Here is a 21,009-nt window from a genome sequence, read left to right as displayed (position 1 = left end):
GAGTACACTGGTAATAACCAGATGGACGTGGTCATCAACAATACTCGTTTAGGCTGTACTCAGTTGGTACTAACAGGTCCAAAGTTTAACCAGGAAAGATCCTGCACATCATTACACCATCCACCACCACCAGCTAGAACCCTTTATACATTGATGGTAGGATTGGCCTTACTTAGGTGCTTTCATGTTGTTTACACCAGATTCTGATGACAGACAACATTTTTCTTAACTTCTGTTGTCCATTTTTGATAACTAGATCAGAATTCACTGGACCCAAAACATCCAGTAGTTCAAGTAAGATACTTTCCAGCCTGTATCTATGTCTTTTTAATTCATGTCATATGAGTTTAGAGTATTCAGATTCCCATACAGAAATGTTCTGCCATCCCTCATCACAGTCAAAGATAAAGAGTGCAAATATCAAGTGGCAGGAAACCATCATCCCCTAAACTATGAATTGACTAGATTCATCAAGGAAAGAGCCACCATTATTCCTTTTAGATCCTGCTCAACTGGAATCTGCTAATGGCTTCTTTCATTGAACTCTTTCCTCCTGCATCATGCTCTCTCTCCAGCTTTCTCCCCACCCCCTTCCCCCCATCATCTCCACGTGGTGATGCTGTCATGACAACTAAAGTGCTTCCTGAGTGCTTGTTGGGTAAACTGACTTTCCCAGAAGAGCTTCCTCTCTTTTACCCTTGCCCCTGTTAACATGCATACACACCCACATGGTTTTATCTATACTTGTGAAGACCTTAATTGACTCATTGTCATTACCATACCTCTGACCCGAGCCATAACCAGCATAGCAAGTTGCATAATCCCATTTGTTACACTAACAGACAAATGCATCATCCTCACTCAGACAATACCCCTAAAAGAAAATCTCTTTGAAGAAAATGGGCCAGCCATTTGTCCTCACAAAGATGGAAGAGCAAACGCTCATGCACCCACACAGACACGCAGAAACACACGCACGCATTCCTGCAGTTACTGAAATATTCATAAAATGCTTCATTCAGCAGCAAGGTTCTTTCCATGAAAGCCTGGCCATCTCCAGAGTCCGAGCCAGTGGAAGCTTAGTACTGATCATTTTGGCACTATATTACCCATAATGCATTTAAGAAAGGTGATGAGTTTCACCCGTTTTATAAAACCATCATAGCTCTACAGCAATGATGCAATGCAGGCATGCTATTTTTTGTGTTGAGTCAGGTGGATTATACCATACATGCAAATTTGTGAATTAAAAGTCATAAGAAATTCACAACCTAATTTTATACACGTCACATATCACTGTCCTATCCCCTTTTTGCAAGAGCATGGTTGTACAACTGAGATCCCGACCTTTGTACACCTAGTTTGTGGATCTGTGCAATTTTTCTTCATGCTTGTTGGTCCATTGATGGAGTCTAATATTTGGAAGTAAATTAATGTCAGCTAAATGGTGAAAGGGCACTATAGTATGTTTTATGGCTAGTTAAATTGTTTTCCCAAGACATCCAGTCAGCATATTATGATTTATCACACATTTCTTATATTTACTCTTTTTCTCTAGACACTTACTGAGCCAATACATTGGGTTTGGTTCGAAAGCTATTGTGACCTGGATGCTTGACCTTTGGGTTTCTGCTCGTGGTCTGATTGTGAGAATAAATGAGTTGTGAACAATGGCCTCCTCTGTCAACCAACAGAAAGGAAAACCCCATTCACTCGATTGTGTATTATTACGGTATTATCATCCTTCTTTGTTTGTGTTCACATAGAAACATGCACAAATATGAGCATGCATTGGCACATGCACACAAGCAGAGGCACACAAACACAGCAATACAAAAATAATAAAGGTATGAAACATCTCATGCATGCACACCCTGAAACACGTGTTTATGATTGTTAGGCCAGTAGTTTGCTGTGGGACAAACACAGGAACAGGATATTTACTGTGTTTCCTCAGCTGGTTTTTTAGTTCACAATAGTATCTGCTAACAATATAGGCAGTGCATTGAAATTCAGCCTCGTGAGTATTTGGATTTCTTCAGTCAAAGTTTACTTTTTGGTCAGTCCTGCTGACTGTGTGTGCTGTTGGAAGAGTGACGGGAAAGATGGAAACGTAAGTGGTTGTCACAGAATGGTGTGAGCCATTTGTGTTTCCATCCTCATTTCATCTTTTTATGGCTGTTTGGTGGTTCAGTGGTGCAACATAACTGCAGTAAAAACAACTACAACAGCTACATATACAATTTACTGTGTAGTCCAGTATGCAGTGTTCTCCAGCAATCTGATGCATTGGTATGATCAGTAATAATCCATTAACATACTATGTAATTATACATAAGAGATCTTTTTTTTAATATATTTGCATCCATACAGTTTTCTAAGCCCATATAAATGAATTTAAATCCAGTGTTCAGACACAGTATGTGGTCCTTAACTTTAAATTCTCTTTCATTTTAGTCCTTATCTCAGTACGTCTCCTTCTCTCTGCCTTAATCGCTTACTCGCTCTAATCCCACCAAACGACAGACAGTCATATAAATCAACATGTTTACAGTGAAATGTTTCCAATTAAAGAGGACGTTCGTTAAGAAGCATCAACGGATACCGCTGGATCCTTAATTGCCTGGGATGCCAGTGTATGATGCATATTAATTACGTATTAACCTTACAGTCAAACACACACAAATGCACATTAGTGTGTATTGCATATTAATTACCTATTACCCTTTGTTCTGTGCATTAAGAGCTGCGTGGCATCAGAAAGACAGCTTGCCCAAGGGCAACACATACTCGTACACACGTACATTAATACCACCAACGCCGTCTATTCAGGTTGCATTCACAATGAGGAATGAGCTATTTCAGTCAGCCAGGCATGACCATAACTAATCTCACTGCAGGAAGTGTGTCTGTTAGTGTGTATACATATGTGTTTTCGGTTATTTGCGCATTTAAGATGGTTAAAGAATTAAAGCACCTCATCCGAATCCAGCTGCCTGCATGTCCCTCGCTATTGTTGTGGAAATACAAAAGGTGAGTTGGTCAAAAACAGACAGTAAATGCAATGTAAAATAAATGAAGTGAAAAAAAAATCACTTAAAAATAGCACTTATTTTTTAATAAACCTTTAGTAATCAAGCTGCCATGTAAAGTTAATGTAGACCGCTTGCATGTTATGCAGTCCTATCTAGACAGTTGTACTGTGGATCTTAAGGCTGCCCCTCAGCTGTTTCTTGCTCTCAGTGTTCTTAAATTTACTCTCTGTGGCTTTTTAAGCACTTAATCCTATTTCCAACCTCCAGTTTGCTTCTCTGACCTTCACAAACCTTTGCATTCAAATCCTTTAACACATAATTAAGTGAAGAGAGTGATATTGATATGTAGTCATGATATATGTTGTCAGCTGTACTCATACAATTCAAAAAACGCATCTATAGACTTAATTTCTCTGCATGTTCTTTGTTCATTTGCATGTAGAGCATGGGTAATCTATTTATCCTAAATGGAAATGGAAATGAAGTAGAATTAATGATAATAAATACCTTAACAAGTAGTGATTAGTCAACTAGAATTGACTTTTATTAAAGTGGCATCCAATGGATTTTTTTTCATGCCAGTTTGCACATTTTAATTGCAAATGTTTATATCATTTTCATAATCATTTACAACTTCCAGGGGAAAGACATTTCCATACATTAATTTAATTTAATCAGAGCGCATCATCTCGCCTTTGACGCCACACTGGGAGCAAAAGTCTATCAGTCTATCAAACGTGGAATAGGAAAAATATATCTATTTTTCAGCTAACAAATAGATTTATTTTGCATAAGCAGTAAATGTCAAAGTAACAATGATTTATTTGATTTTCATTATGGTAGAGTGGTTTAACTATTTCCCAACAATTAGAGATCATATATGTGTGTATTCTCTTGAGTGACAGCTGGCCACAACGGTGGCCAACAGACAAATTAAGATGAAAGAAAGAAAAAACCATCCAGAATGTCAAAACGAGTTGAACAGGAAATCCAAGTAGGGAGCCATCATAGTACCACACTGTGCCCACACCATACTGTTTGACTGACAGGTGATCTTTGGGGAGCGCCACATACACGCACACAAAGTTACAGACACGCACGCCTGATGATGAGAGCTTACCAAATCAAAAAGAGATGAAAAATAAATAAAGATAATCCATCATCTTGGCATTATACCTGAATGTAGTATCAGAAATTATTAAAGAAGTTTTTCTTTTCTTTTTTTTCATTTATTTATTTTCTGCTTTGACTCTACTCTCCAACACTCTACTTCACTGTTTGGGCACAAATATGCTTGTCTATGTATGTGAAATGAGCTGCCATCCCATTTTTATTGATTTGACCATGGGGGTTTGGAGGATGAAGCCAAGGAGAGCTAGAGACCAGACAATGGCAATAAATCTATATGCAACCACAAGTGTGTAGGTGTGTGTGTGGTAACAGGCTCACAAAAAGATTAGGTGTGTCCTACTGCCCTGGCTCGCACACCCATGTTGAGGGTAGTACATCATTGGCCTAACAAAGCACATTAAGTAAGGGAGTAACCATCAGTACAGAAGCTGAAACATTAAAATGCTTCATGAAACAAAAATACACAAAAATGTAGCTCATGGAATAACTTTCTTAAACACCTGAATGAAACAAGCCATACAAAGGCAGTTAAGCATAGAGAATGTCACCAGATGTAATCCTGTCCTGAAGCTTCGCCAGCTTCATAAATGTGTCAAAAACATTATCTTGAGCCCCAACTTATAATTACAGTATGTGAGGCATTCGAAATGCCAAACAGATTTTATAAAAGGCCTGTTTCCGTGTGTGTGTGTGTATGTGTGCGTGTGCGTGTGTGCGTGTGTGTGTGTGTGTGTGTGTGTGTGTATCTGTGTGTGTGTGTGTCTGTGTGTGTGTGTGTGTGTGTGTGTGTGTGTGTGTGTGTGTGTGCGCGAAGCAAAGGTGAGACTTAGAGTGATCCAGGGCAGAGGGAGAATTTTTCAGGCCTAATGTTCCATGACAACAGACCAAGGTTCCGTCAAGGTGAATCAGAGCCACTGCTGCCTAACGACTGAAACACACACACACACACACACACACACGCACACAGACATACACACAAACCATCCCACCAGTCTTCCTTTGTCTCGTCCTTTCTTCTCTTCTTTCTCCTTGTCTCATCCTTGTAAGCTTGGCTTTTCTCCTCCTATCATTTCCTTTTCTCACCTTATCTCTGTTTTTAACCATCACGTATTGTTTCCGTTTCCTAGTTTTTGTCCTCCTGTCCTCCTACCTGAGGTTTAATTATGTAGTTCTTAATAATAGCTGTGATCTGAGTGGGCTTCACAATAACTGGGGAAACACCAGCTCCTAAATTTAGAGGACAAGTCTTTTTTTCCTCAATTCTCCCCCTTGTCCTGCTTAGTGATATAGAAATATGCCACTGACTTTGCAATAACTTATAGAACTCCACTTATCAGAACTTATCTGGATGACAACAGCCAACTCGTTAAGCTGGTTTGTGAGACTGTTGATGTATGAGTACCATTTAACATTCACAGTGCATCAGCATCCCGTCTACCTGCCCCACTTAGATCAGCCTGAGATCTGTCTGTGTGTGTGTTTGTGTGGGAGGAAAGTAAATTTTGCCTGTTTGCCTTGTCGTATTTGTTTGTAAATGCTGCACATATGGCACCGATATTGGGAAGCAGATGCAAGTCCAAACTTAATCAGGTGCTGGTTATAAATCATTGAACTGAAGATAATACAAGAAGGGAAATCCTTCAATGAGGAAAACTTTTTGATTAAACAGTGAAACATGAAAAGCAAGGTTATACAGGTTGACTAAAAGAAATAAGCCCCGGAGAGATACAGTGGGGCAAAAAAGTATTTAGTCAGCCACCGATTGTGCAAGTTCCCCCACTTAAAATGATGACAGAGGTCAGTAATTTGCACCAGAGGTACACTTCAACTGTGAGAGACAGAATGTGAAAAAAAAATCCATGAATCCACATGGTAGGATTTGTAAAGAATTTATTCGTAAATTAGGGTGGAAAATAAGTATTTGGTCACCTCAAACAAGGAAAGTCTCTTGCCCTCACAGACCTGTAACGTCTTCTGTAAGAAGCTTTTCTGTCCCCCACTCGTTACCTGTATGAATGGCCCCTGTTTGAACTCATCATCTGTATAAAAGACACCTGTCCACAGCCTCAAACAGTCAGACTCCAAACTCCGCCATGGCCAAGACCAAAGAGCTTTCGAAGGACACCAGGAAAAGTATTGTAGACCTGCACCAGACTGGGAAGAGTGAATCTACAATAGGCAAGCAGCTTGGTGTGAAAAAATCAACTGTGGGAGCAATCATCAGAAAATGGAAGACATACAAGACCACTGATAATCTCCCTCGATCTGGGGCTCCACGCAAGATCTCATCCCGTGGGGTCAAAATGATCATGAGAACAGTGAGCAAAGATCCCAGAACCACACGGGGGGACCTGGTGAATGACCTGCAGAGAGCTGGGACCAAAGTAACAAAGGTCACCATCAGTAACACACTACAACGGCAGGGAATCAAATCCCGCAGTGCCAGACGTGTTCCCCTGCTGAAGCCAGTGCATGTCCAGGCCCGTCTGAAGTTTGCCAGAGAGCACATGGATGATACAGCAGAGGATTGGGAGAATGTCATGTGGTCAGATGAAACCAAAGTAGAACTTTTTGGTATAAACTCAACTCGTCGTGTTTGGAGGACGAAGAATACTGAGTTGCATCCCAAGAACACCATACCTACTGTGAAGCATGGGGGTGGAAACATCATGCTATGGGGCTGTTTTTCTGCCAAGGGGACAGGACGACTGATCCGTGTTAAGGACAGAATGAATGGGGCCATGTATCGTGAGATTTTGAGCCAAAACCTCCTTCCATCAGTGAGAACTTTGAAGATGAAACGAGGCTGGGTCTTCCAACATGACAATGATCCAAAACACACCGCCCGGGCAACAAAGGAGTGGCTCCGTAAGAAGCATTTGAAAGTCCTGGAGTGGCCTAGCCAGTCTCCAGACCTCAACCCCATTGAAAATCTGTGGCGGGAGTTGAAAGTCCGTGTTGCTCGGTGACAGCCCCAAAACATCACTGCTCTCGAGAAGATCTGCATGGAGGAATGGGCCAAAATACCAGCTACTGTGTGTGCAAACCTGGTAAAGACCTATAGTAAACGTTTGACCTCCAACAAAGGTTATGTTACAAAGTATTGAGTTGTATTTTTGTTATTGACCAAATACTTATTTTCCACCCTGATTTACGAATAAATTCTTTACAAATCCTACCATGTGGATTCATGGATTTTTTTTTCACATTCTGTCTCTCACAGTTGAAGTGTACCTCTGGTGCAAATTACTGACCTCTGTCATCGTTTTAAGTGGGGGAACTTGCACAATCAGTGGCTGACTAAATACTTTTTTGCCCCACTGTATAAGAAGAAATCAGACTTCAAAAGAAACAATATAAGTGTGCCAAATGCTTCTTTTAATTTCAACTATGAAACTGCTGTATATCTCTGATGAGGAACCTCAAAACAACCGCAACCACCCAGGGAAAATTTCCTACCAGTGTGATGCTGACCTCCTTTTTTTTCAAAAGAAATAACCATGTCTTTTTCTCCCCCACTTTTTTTTGTATTTGTACCTCTCTCTGTGACCCCTTTTCTCCTTTCTATTTATATGTCCACTTTTATCATCTCCCTATCCACCCCCAAACATCCTCTCTCCTCCCTGTCTTTCAGTCTGCAAAGTGGGGTTTTACCGCTCGCTGCTGGAGTCTTTGGCCTGTAGTAAATGTCCACCTCACAGTGTGGCCAGACAGATGGGAGCCACTGCTTGCAGCTGTGAAGACGGATACTTTAAGCTAGACTCTGACCCTTCTAATATGGCGTGCACACGTGAGGATATAACCCCTTTATATTTGCTCATGCTCACTTTCAAGGCTTTTGTTTATCCAAATGCTTCTTTGTATTTCTAGCTGTATCTTCTTCTAAGCCCTTTTCATCTCCCTCAGGCCCTCCATCTGCTCCTCGTAATGCTATTTCTAATGTCAACGAGACCAGCGTCTTCTTGGAGTGGTCCATTCCTATGGATACAGGTGGCAGGAAGGATGTGCGATATAACGTCATCTGTAGACAGGTCCTGCCAGACGGAAGGGGCTTGGAAGAGTGCGGTCCCAATGTACGTTTTCTGCCACGCCGCACTGGCCTGTCGAACACCTCAGTGATGGTGGCTGACCTGCAATCACACACCAACTACAGCTTCTTATTGGAAGCCGTCAACGGAGTGTCAGACCTAGCCAAAAGCCATGCAAAGCAGTATGTGTCACTTAATGTGACAACCAATCAGGCAGGTATGTTCCGCCAGATTTGACTCATCATCACATTCACCATACCTGTCCACTCCTCCATTTGAACTTATCCTGAATTCTCCAGCAAAAGTCAAATGTTTTGTCATAACTGCTTCTTCTCCACGCTTATTTAAAATGCCACAGACCAACTGGCATGCTAGATTCATCGCATGACAATCTGGGTTTGATAACAAAGACACCAGATGATCAAATTACCACAGTATTTGTCCAACAAATCTGTTGCTGTATTAATTTTCACTTATGCATTATCCCTGCAGCGAAGGAGAGAACATGACACAGTGGACAGCCTTTTTTTTTTGTTTTTGCATCCAGCTATGTCATCGAAAAAGCAGCTTGGTCCCCTCAATTAGGCGCATCAATGAGATTCACAGGAATCTGTGGCATAATGAAAGCTCTGTTATGTGTATGGGCTGTCGTGCGTGGCAGCAGGTGTTATTCTGCATGTCTATCAACAGTGATGGATCATGCTGATGCCATACAAGTTTACATTTGAATTTTAGGTTGGTGAGGGCTATGTTTGCTCAAGTGTGAACAAAAAAACAAAACCTAGGCTGGTGTGATGTTCAGCATTCATCATTTTTGGGAGTATGCATTATATGTGATGCCAGAGCAGCTTAGCAGATCTTTGTAACCATGAAGTCAGCTTAAGCACCAAATGAAAACCACTAAAGTGGCCAAACACATATTGGATAATGAAAGAGTCCAGCTACTTCACATAGCTGTAAATACTGGATGCTTTGTTAGCTTCCTTTTAAATGAAGATTAGGATTCACACTCCACTGGGAACCTATTTTTTATGGGTTAAGAGTTATGTGCTTTTGTTAGTTTTAGTTTTATTTGCTTGTAATGAAATGGGTAGCGCAAAGCATAATGCAATGAGAAAAATGTAAAATTACTACTCTCTTCCCCAAGGCTTCTGTCAGGAGAAAAGGCAAGAGGGGGAAAAAAAGCTATGTCGAAAGAATGTGTTTGTTCCATCCAAACAGATGGTTTACTGGCAGCCAAAGAATAGCAGTTATTATTAGTAGTATCAATGGGAGGAGCTGTACAAGTAATCAGGAAGGTACAGTTTGTGTTTAGGAGGACAGGAAAAAGAGCGAGGCAGATGGCTGTCTAACAGTCAAGACTACTGGCATTCCTCTAAATGTGTTGTCACTGTGGCTGTCAGCACACTGAGTGGATTACACCAGACTACACAACTCAAATGCAGTTTATTTCAGTTGTAGCTGGATTAAAGTTAGGCAGTCACTGGACCAAGTGGAGATTAGGGATTACGTTAGATTACACATGGCTGACAGAGTCACAGACCAATAAAGTCTGCTGTACTTTGGCTTGTATCTGGTACATGCTACTGTAAGTGAGGGTGTTTTTTTAACATTACCTTGAAAACAGAATCGTGTGAGCATACTGAGAGCAGCTTGGTGGTTAACAGTTCTAATTAGTACAAATATAAACAAGCATGAATGTACAACCTGGCCGTGCCATCTGAAATGCACTCTAAATGCCTTACTCTGTGTAAAAAAAAAATAGTAGAAAGTAGAAAATAGTAGATATAACACCTCTTTCCAGTGTTATTATTCAGCTAATTATTATCTAGATTCATTAGCCAACATAGCAACATCCTATTCTGAAAGGTGGCTCAAGCGTGAACTTGTGCTTTCCCAGCATGTGTAGGGTTTTCCATTTGAAGTAGTATTTAAAGGTGCTGGGAAAAATAAAAAAATGAGGAAACTAGTAGGCTAGTAAAGAGAGATGGCCCTAATGCTATAGATGTCACCAAGACTCACGTATACCATTAACTGTGCAAAGGTTATAACCCAATCTTCATTTAATATTTTTCTAGGGAAAAAAAGAAAAACGGTGCAACAAATTATTGAAGCATGTGTAAACATACATAGAAATACAATATATTAGGCAAAAGGCAAGGCAGTTTTTCTTTTTAATGTCCTGGCTGAAATTCAACCCCATTCACTTTTATATTTCCCCCCTGACCTCCTTACATCTTAGACAAAGACGTGAACCAAAGATTTCATACAATCAGACCTGTTGCCACTGCATTTCAGTCCAATTCTTGTGTAATTTGGCATACCGCAGCCTTTTCCCCCTGTTTTCTATCCTTAAGAGTGTCCAAAGACCTTCAGAAAGCCTAGGGAACTACTACACTACAATAAACATTACAAGAAAGGAAGAACTCTGCTTGGAAGCAAAAATATAAAAAAAATAAAGAGGGAACTTTTGTCTTTTGATTGACAAGTAACAGGTCTGTGTTAGTGAAAGAATTTTAGTTTTAGGTAAGAATCCACTTAGAAAGCCATCTTTGTTTATGTAATACAGTGTATGATGCTAAACACTGTGAAACTGTGCTTTAAATATTGCATTTTGGATTCATTTACAACGTTTTTCAATGTCATGATAATGACACAGCCACTTGTGTAATTGTGCTATGTCATTGTACTTGTGTAAAATAATAACAGCAGTGAATGTTGCCTGCAGCTGCTTTGGCTGATTTTATGTAGATTATATTGACTTAGGAGTGAAAACTTTCTAAGATCTTCTAGATGTTGCATCTGCTTTTAAAACCAAAATTATTTGTGAATCATTTCACAACAAATGAACTTAAGAGTACTAAAGTTAGAAGTAAGTCCACCCCTAGGAATAAGAGATCCTTTTAGCCCAAGGATGTTTTTTGAATACAGCTCCTAGCTCTTTGTAGCAGTGTGCACCAACCGCTGTTTGTGTAATGCGACTCACAAAACCAACAAAGTGAGCACTTCAACTACTGGAAGGCTGTGTATCAAGTGACTAACATTATTTGGAACAATCATTTTCACAATAATCCTGAGGCAGTAATTGTAATGACTGATTTAAAATGTTCTGATCCATCTGCTCTTTAGTGACAGATGTAATTACTAAGTGAAAACCTCAATCAGCAGTTTAACCACCTGCATTTTTGTTGTGCTCGTATGTGACTGGTCTAGAGTGTGCTTCTGCTCTCTGACAGTAAAAACAAGGTACTGAGACAAAACTACTGCTAAGGCTTAGGCAGGGAGAGAGATAGAGTCAGAGGATCTGCTGTTTGATGTGTGAAAAGTGTCACACACGATAAGTTATCCGTGAAATAGGTGATTTCACAGTGTCCCTGCGAAACCCTGCTGAATAATAAAGTGTTGGTTGTTGGGAAGAGGAGATCAGGAGAGGTGAAAAACGGGAGAAATGTACGACAGAGAACGAGAGAACAACAGGGCAGAGGGGGCAAAATGTGGAGGGAAAATGATAGGATGCTTGTGATAAGGAAAGAAAAGGTTACAGCAAAAAGCTGTAACAGCAGGAAAGATAAGCAGAGGACGGAAGTAAAGAGACAATAGTGAGAGTCTGGACATTAACTGCTTGTATACATTCAAAAATACAAAGAGCACTGTTGGAGCATGGAAGCCCACATATTTTTCACTGCTTTGATGTTCCTTGACACACTGGTATATACATTTGATAAGGTGGCTTGCTAGCACCTGCCTTTATGAGGTAGAAATTAATTTTGAAAAGAAAAGTAAGCCACCAAAATGCTCATACAAGTTTCCCTGCAACCCAGTGATTGTTTCCCATATGTTACATTTTAAGCTCTGTATTTGCTCAGACATTGATGAATGTTTGAGTGGAAACAATTAGCATATTGCTCTTTCTACACACTCAAAAAGGAAGCTTTGAAATCTAAATAGTTTCTTTTTGTATTTAATAAGCACAAGTTTTACAGCTTTGTTTTATTAGGATAGCTCTGTCTGTTTTAAAATATCTTATTTCAGGTTATTTGTTCCTGCTGTAGGCACATTGAGTGCCACTTGCACAGTAAATGCTCCCAAATACGTTTTTTCTGCTATTGGCTATTAATCAAATGTACCATGATACATTAGCTTGCGTGTGGTAAAAATGTGCTGCCTGCCACTGCAGCTATTTATTTTACTTTGATGTGGAGCGTGCAATACTGTGCAAAAGTCTTGAACCACCTTTCATTTCTTTAGATGTTTCTAACAGGGAGACAGACTTCCCATTCAGTCCTTGTGCATGACTATTTTCATATGAATATCGTTTTTGTTTGTAAGCCACTTACACTGACCTATGAGTTATTCAATTATCAAAAGACACCCAACTCAAGGTATGAGCCAGTGCGTTTTCTCTACACATAACTTTAAATTGTATCTTTAATCACTTTGTTCCGAACACTTTGTTGCAAAAACACATCATTTGTTTCTATTTCTTTAGTTGAAACTATGATTAATGCCATAGATCACACTGTTTGACAGGTATAACATAGTATTTCTTCACCCAACATTGTGGCTCCCAACAATCCCAACACTATCTTAGCAAAGAGGTTATATTGTTGGTAGCATTGCATTCTTTCTGTCTGTATACATGATAGCTCAAAAAGTACTAAATGAATTTAGATAAAAGATTTGTAGGGTTGTAGAGTGTGTTTATTTTAACAATCCATTCAAATTGGCTAACATCCACCAAGGTCGTGAAGGTTAACTCAAGGATTTAGTGGTTTAAAAGGAACAAAAGCCTTCTAACATATAACTTAGGAAACTGAATCTTATAAGTGTGGTGTGTATTGTCAAAATATAGAAAGGCACCAATAGCTCAGTTGTTTGTGCATTAATTTTCATTTACTTCCTCTAATTAAAAAAAAAAAACCATTTATATCCTAATTAATCCAGCAACAATAAATAAATGTTATAAAATAAAGGGAGAGTGATGGGAATGGTACAAATGCAAATTCTGTAAATACACCAAATTGGAGCAGTTTATGGTCACAGCATTAAATCTCCAAGCCACAATTTAAATATTCCAGCTATTATATTTTTTTGTCAATATTGATGTGCTGATAGGGAAGTGGATTGTGGCAAGATGCTGGATTGGTGCAAAGCCACTAATCGAATGTATTGCATCAAAAGAAAAGGCAGATTAAAGTTTTAAAGTTCCTCGCAAAATAGATGATAGCAGTTTTTGTACTTTGCAACCCTAGTGAAGACATCTCTGTCCCCTATCTCCAATTCATTCTGTCTCAATCTATCTATCAGTCATTCCGAGAGGGTAGTTATAAGATAAAAACGAGATCGTTGAAAGCCGGTATTGATTTTGGTGATGTGCAGACAGATAGTGGTCTGGGAGATTTATGTTTAGCACTGTGATAATGTTGCTTTTATTTGTTACATTGGATAGCTGTATTCCTCCAGTGAATGGGTTTTACCTTTTCTAAACTCACTCTTTGTAGAAAAAAAAAGTATCAGACGGATAGCAAATAGAGCATTACCAGCCACCAGGCATAAACACCAGGAGTTCATCTTCATTTGCGTTTTCATTGGCATACTGTACGTGCTCATTAGCAGTTATAACACGCAGTGGAAGTGTTTAAAGCTAGAAGTGTCATTACACTGTTTACCCTGTTGTTAAAATAAAAGTGTTGCTGGGTCCCGTCTACACTCTTTCAACATGTCTCCTCCTCGTCTTTCATTTTTCACTTTTTTTTGCCTCTTGCATTCCCTCCTCCTCCCCGTCTCTCTCTTCTATTACCTCTCCTTCTGTCTCGATTGAAAATCTGGGTTTTAAAGCACTTGTTTGAGTGTGAGTGCTATTTTGGTATATACAGATATTGTATATATCTGTATTTGGTGATAAGGAAGAGACAGAACCAAGTGAGCCAAAAAGTGTTTAATCGCTGTGTTTGCCGCAGACCAACATTTCCTGTTTTTATGTGTGCTTCAAATGTAAACCGACTTTGCATTAAGTAAAGCAACAGCTCAGTGAAAGCATGTAAAGTAGCTTGCACATACTTCCAACTAACTAAAATAGGAATGGCTATAGTTTGGATTATAGTCTAGAAAAAGTCAACAGTTTTAGTTTGTCTAAATTGACAGAAAAATTATTTTTTAAGAATTACGAGTTTGCAACCTTGTCGTGGTGGAGGCATTTGTGTGTCCCAGTAATCTCAGGGGCTATGTTGACAAGGGGCTTTCATCCCCTGGTAGGCTCTCCCATGGGAAATTAGTCCTGGGTGAGGGACCAGAAAAAGAGTCATTCAAAAATCCCTATGATTGAAAGATCTAGGAAACAGTTCACCCTGGCTGGGATAGGGTTACCGAGGCCTGCCCTGGAGCCCTGGAGCCAGGTCCATTAAGGGTGCCCAACGGTGAGTGCCTGGTGCCTGGGCCTTAGTCCATGGGGCGCGGCGAGGCACAACCCGAAAAAGAGACATGGGTCCACCCTCTTGTAGGCTCACCACCCGGATGAGCCACTTATGTGCCAAAGGACAATACAGAGTACCCAGCCATCTTGGAGTCCCTCGGTGGGGTACTTGAGGGTACTCCCCCTGTGGACTCTGTCGCCTTATTGGGAGACTTCAAAGCTCATGTGGGCAATGACAGTGAGACCTGGAGTGGCGTGATTGGGAGGAACGGGTTTCTGACAAGGATGTCTCCTAGATGCCTCCTGGGTATGGTGTTCCAGGCATGTCCCGCTGGGAGTAGGCCCCGGGGCAGACCCAGGAAATGCTGGAGAGATTATATCTCTCAGCTGGCCTGGGAACGTCTTGGTGTTCCCCCAGACAAGCTGGAGGAGGTGGCTAAAGAGAGGGAGGTCTGGGCTTCTCTGCTGAGGCTGCTTCCACCACGACCCTGCCACAGATAAGTGGAAGAAAATGGAAGGATGGATGGATTATGATGATAAATAAAGATTTTAAAGGCATTAAAGGAACGTAACCTCTATAATTAGTGTCCTTATTGTTTCTTTGTGAAAAATAATGTTTGACAACATTTTTGATGACAATTTTGAGACAAAATCCCTACTTCAAATCTAAGAATGATTTATATAACCCTAAAAATCACTAGCTTTGGTAAAAGGCTGTACCCTCTTTACAAATCCTTTTCAAAACATTTGATTAAATATAGAATGGAAAACTGCATCCATTTTTGGAGGGTGTAAACTTAGATTTTGGTGTATTGTTACCCATAAAGCTGCTGGGAAAATAAACCCTCTCTCTCATCATTGAATCCAGGCTTTATACCATTTAAGCATTGAGTGTGTGTATGTGTGTGAGTTTCGGTCTCTGGTTTCAGGCTTTTAAGATATTCCAGATAACACTTCTGTGCAACCATCCACTCAAGATACAGTTACTGTGTTTGTAGCGATGATTTATTCTCTGTGGACTTCTGCTGAGGCCATTGAAACCTAAACGGTGTTTAGCATTTGCAGTAGCCACACATTCACATGCACATCCACGCGCATCAACATTCACACACACACAGGCTATAGGGATGTTGCCTGAGGGAGCATTTTGCCTAGTTAAAAGCTCTTTATGTGTCAGAGACTCTCCAATTGTCCCTCTGAGAGATGAACCAATAGATCAGGTTACACCAGGATGGCTTTGCAATTGATGTAAACTTGCAGAACAAAGCTCACTTCAAAACTGAAAGGATAAATGACAGAAAAAAGACATAAATGAAAATATAAGCTTTAAAGAAATACAAAGAAAAGAACGAAATACACAAATATCTTGTGCATAAAAGTGACACATTTATGTCGTTATTTTGTTGTTTGTGTTGATTCTACATTAGAAGAGTTTTACAGTGTATTTCGTAACCTTTAATGTGTGCCAAATTTGGTACACTAGACACTCAAATGTGAAGACTTAAACAGTTGAATTCATATGCTTCTCTGGCAGCACATGCTCAGCCAGCAGCAAGACATAAAGGGATGGTTTAATTAGACACAGGTGCACCTTGTTGCCAAATTGCAAACATGCTTCTGAGGCAGAGCTGCTTGGTAACCAAAAATAACATTTTTTGAGCTGGAGCTTGACAGACAAAAGCAAACAACCTCAGAGAGGAGCCTAAATTCCAAACATGAAACTCATAAGAAAAAACATGGCAAATTATGTCTTTGAAAGAAATCACCAAACAGCAAAGATAGATATCCGTTACTGTGTAAGTTGTTACATGAAAAACCTCTTCCTATTGTCGCCAAATTTAAAATCCTCTTTAGGTTTTTTAATCTACAGTTAAATTTTTCATGATTTACAGCAATCACAGCATGCATGACAATTAGTTATGTGCATGTAAACATCAATGGATGAGGTGTCCTCAAAAGAATGATGTCTTGTGAATGCTGATGGGATCCAGCAGATTTTACAACATTGGCACACTTTGCCACGTGCCTTTGTGCCACGGTTTATTAGAGTTTTATGCCTGTGTTATTTAGTTTTAATAATGTGAAATGCAGTGAGAAGTGCAATGGGTTGCATCATATTTAACTGCTGGATTGTGCTATTTATGTTGATACTTCAAACCGTACTATTTTCTTTGAATCTTTGTTTCTGCAGCACCGTCCCCTGTGAGTGTGGTGAGGAAAGGTCATACAGGGAAGAGCAGCATTGCCCTTTCTTGGGCAGAGCCTGATCGTCCCAACGGCATCATCCTAGAGTATGAGATCAAGTATTTTGAAAAGGTAAAAATCTTTTCACAAAGCTGTGTACCTTTGTCTACTGCCCTTGGGCCAGCTGTGTTTTCCTAGTACCTCCCTGAACCTCTCGTACAGTAGAGGTTTCAGTTTTAAAAGCACTGGTTTTCCAGTTTAGTGTTTTAATGTATACAGTTTTGAACAATATGTACTATGAAATTAAATGTACTATACAACAGAAAACTCATTTGTAGGGCTATTCTTGTTCAAGCTTTTGCTTTTAGTTGTACAATAGATATCATATTGACTTTAGTCCACAGACACACGCACATCATATAAACATTTCTGTTGATAAATGTCATTTTCAAAGTACATAGCTAGTGACACTGGTTGTATCTGGCCTTTTTAAAGAGTATGTATATATATATATATATATATATATATATATATATATATAAGAAACTGACCATATATAAGAAACTGACCATGCTTGAACAACCTCTAGCAGCACTTCCCCTTTGCCCTGTATAACACACCTAATTTGTTACAGCTACAGATGTGTGTATCTTACTGAAATTGTGTTTTAAGCCGGGTCCAGTGAGAAAACTTTGACTTCAAAAGTCTTTGTAACAGCATAATAGCTTTTTTTCCCCCCTTTTTTTGTTAAGTTGGACTTAAGTAGGGACAGCAATTTGATGCTTCTGTGCAGATCATTGTTCCTGTGCCCTTCCTCTTTTCTGCCTGTAATCCTCTGATGTCTTCTTTTCTAAGGTCACAATAAAGGTACATTGGAGAGCAGGGTAGGGTTTGTGGTCAGTGGTGAGCTAATGGCATCTGGCTAATGGAGGCAGCATTTAGCTGAGTTAAAACCTGATGTGGTTACAGTTGGAAAAGTGATCCCTACACACAGGCATTTAGACACACTCATGCTCGCATATACCACAGGTAGCTGCGGAGAGAAAGCAGCAATAAGCTATATGCATACAATTTGGCAATACAATTATTGGGGCAACACATTTTTGACAATCAAAAGTACAAAAATGTTAGTAGAACACATGAATAAATTAAGCTAACATTCTCTTTCTTCAACTAAAGGAACAGGACTCCAGTTACACAATAATAAAATCCAAGGATACTGAAATGGTGGTGGAAGGCCTGAAGCCCTCTTCAGCTTACATCTTCCAGGTCAGAAATGGGTTTCACAAATTAAGAGAATGATAATGGAACTGGATGACAAAAGGGAAGGAAAAAATATTTAAATATGTAGCAATGACAAAATAGTTTGTCAGTATTGCCTAAGATCAAGCAAATCCAAATGAATTAAATTGAAGTATGGTGCATGAATGATATGATGCATTACAGGTACGAGCCAGGACCTCAGCAGGCTATGGTGCATTTAGCCGGCGCTTTGAATTCCAGACCAGCCCTTACTGTGAGTACACCAAAGAGAAGGAGAGAATGACAATACAATGAAGTTTAACTTGTACACAACTCCCACCTGTGTTCTGGGGCTGTATCAACAACAGATGCCAGGTGTGGTTTTGTGTTTGTGTACTGTGTGTAATCCCATGTCTTGTCTTTGGCAGTAACTGCTACTAGTGAGCGTGCTCAAGCTTCGATAGTAGCGGTGGCCATCACACTGGCTCTGGTCCTGCTGGCAGTGGTTGCTGGATTCCTGCTCAGTGGGCGGTAAGGCATAACCTATATACCTGCAAAAGAAAATATGATATAAAAGTATATCCATGTGCATGTGCGTGTATATCACCAATATACACGCACATGCACATGGCAATAAAAACAAATACAAAATATTAGCATGAGAGTGCTACTGTGTTACTTTTAATAATGTTCCTGTTACTGGAAATATTGAATTAAAGTTACGGTCTGTAAAATCTAACCAGTAGATGTCAGTAGATTGCAGTCAACGGAGTTCTGTTTTCTTCCCAATTTACCTGCATAATCCTAACTACGGTGGTCACTGTAGGACAAACAGCTCTGGACTTGAGGTGGCTGTAAAATTTAGGGATAGGAGTCCGACAGCAGTTGATGAGTCAGCGAAGCTCGCTGTTGTCTGATGACAGGGATATTGTGTTGAGTTGTTGAGGATATCCTGAACTTTTCTGGTGGCAAGTGCTGTTGTTTTTGACGGTGTTGGCTCCTGTCAGTGGCATTAGTAAAACTTTTTTGGAGTGGCTCAAACATTGTTGAATAAAATGTGAGAAGGCAATCGAACTGTTTATCAGCATGAAAGTGTGATATTTTTGACACTCCAGCCTAAAATTATCTGGCATGGTGTTAACTTATTACCAGCTGTTGTTGATTAGACGGGAAAGTCACATGTCAGTAATTAATTGTGATATCAGGAATAAATAAGTATGTTTACGTACATTATGCATGTTTTCATGTGTTTGAGCCCTGAGTTGGGTTCAGAAGATGAGGCTTGGACATTTTCTAGGACATTTTCTCCAGATGCCAGTTGGATTGTATGTTTCATTCACATTTTTGCTTCTTTCATGAAGAAGCATAGGTATGATCTTTCATTTCATTTTAATTTTAAGGGACAGCTTAGATTGAGCAGTTTGGAGACAAAGTTAGAGAAGCAAGGCTGAGATCGCCTGAACGTGAGGAGGAAGGATAGTGGATATTAGGCGAAGGATGCTGAATATGGAGCTCCCAAGCAGGGGGAAAAGGAAGACCACAGAGAGATTTGATGGATCTAGTGAAGAAGGACATGCAAAGGGTTGGAATGGTACAGGAAGCTTATGGGATTGGGTCAAATGTAGGCAGATGTTCCACTGCGCTAACCCCTAGATGGAGAAGTTTAATGCTGAGGTTAAGTTTGTTGTTACTGGACTATGAAAGTGCAGTTTAAGAATTTGAAATGTTCAATGGAAGAAGAAAAAAAGAGGTCCAAGAGGTCAAAGACAATTTTTTCTTATTTTCTCCTTATTTAAAAAAAAAAAAAATAAAGCAGATAATAGTGCATATTCTTCTCTGTTTATTTTATGTACAATATTGTACGTTAGTTCAATAATGGTCCCTCATCACTTTATCCATTTCTGACCTTATGCTGAGTAAATCTCGTTTCTGTCCCAGATATTTCTCTGTGGTTGAGCAGCATTATGGGATTAGACACATAGCTTGAAGTAAGACTTTTGTGATAGGTCAGGATTAAGGGTTGCTTTTTAGGTTATAACTACAGGCTGGATTCATATCAGTCAAGTGGATTTTCCTCACATCTGGTAGCACAACCTTGCTCATAAGCATTTACCATTTTTCAGTCTACAAGTCTGTCACATTCGCATGCCCCCATGTGCATATGACCTTCACTTTATCAGTAAAGTCAAATTTTTTTAATTATGAAAGAATGTTCCCCACGTGCAGACACAAAACTGCAGACGGAGTGATAATAGACAGTAGAGAAAATAGTCAAAGCCAGAGTAAAAAATCATTAGAACTCGTGTATTCCTCTGTTTCTTCAGGGTAGTTAAGTCAAAGCTCACATTTCAGTTTCTCTACTATATTTTGAGGTTTTCTAAGAATGAAAATACATGTTCGTTTTTCTCCCAGATGCATATTGTTGCTTCATTTACGAAATTTTCTTCTCTCCTTCAGTATTAGGTCATCATTTAAACAGTTTAGGTTTGGTAAATGCACAATTTTAAAAAACTGTATTTAATGTTGAACATAAAATTATGATGTTGGAAAGAATTCAGAAACAAATCAGAACGATACAGAGTTGATTTCTGGTTTAGCCGAACAGAGATGAGGATTGCGGATCATTCCAGGGTTTTGTGTGTGGGGGAGGAGAGATGGAAGAATGCCAAATTTTCCAACGATGGATTTAGGGCACAAGCACCACAACCCCCTCCCACCAATGCATCTCCCACACACCCACTCATACATGACTCTCCAGACTACACACGCGTGCACAGAACACATGTGTGGAGCCTAGCACATACGCACTGGTGTATGCATGGGTTAACACACATGTACGCACACACGCAAACACATGCATGAAGTTGGAGGGCATGCTCAAACCCCTTGACTCAACAAATCCAGCAAACTAAACACCCTCCAGGCAGACACACAAAACACGCACACGCACAAATACAGACACACAGAGTCAACCCTC

The 21,009-nt window shown here is 39.8% G+C and overlaps 1 protein-coding gene across 3 annotated transcripts in view; it reads left to right on the top strand.

The window, feature by feature from the left end:
* epha5 (EPH receptor A5) overlaps window positions 1–21,009 on the top strand; it is a 64,909-nt gene that overhangs the window by 22,586 nt on the left and 21,314 nt on the right. For 2 of the 3 annotated variants that reach the window (XM_086300326.1, XM_086300327.1), the window contains exons 4-7: window positions 16,798–16,922; window positions 17,970–18,059; window positions 18,237–18,306; window positions 18,461–18,563. In XM_086300326.1, coding sequence (XP_086156452.1) covers window positions 16,798–16,922; window positions 17,970–18,059; window positions 18,237–18,306; window positions 18,461–18,563 — 388 coding nt within the window. Of the gene's footprint in view, window positions 1–7,800; window positions 7,957–8,072; window positions 8,412–16,797; window positions 16,923–17,969; window positions 18,060–18,236; window positions 18,307–18,460; window positions 18,564–21,009 lie in introns of all 3 variants that reach the window. The other variant, XM_086300324.1, reaches the window with a different exon arrangement.

The sequence above is a fragment of the Aulonocara sp. 'chitande type north' Nkhata Bay genome, linkage group LG7, assembly GCF_057382095.1.
Source record: "Aulonocara sp. 'chitande type north' Nkhata Bay isolate Kocher_YH1m ecotype deep benthic linkage group LG7, A_spYH_male_GT1.1, whole genome shotgun sequence".
NCBI classification, from domain to species: Eukaryota; Metazoa; Chordata; class Actinopteri; order Cichliformes; family Cichlidae; genus Aulonocara; species Aulonocara sp. 'chitande type north' Nkhata Bay.
The sequence above is the reverse complement of the archived record's forward strand: the minus strand, read 5'-3'. Positions and strand labels throughout refer to the sequence as shown.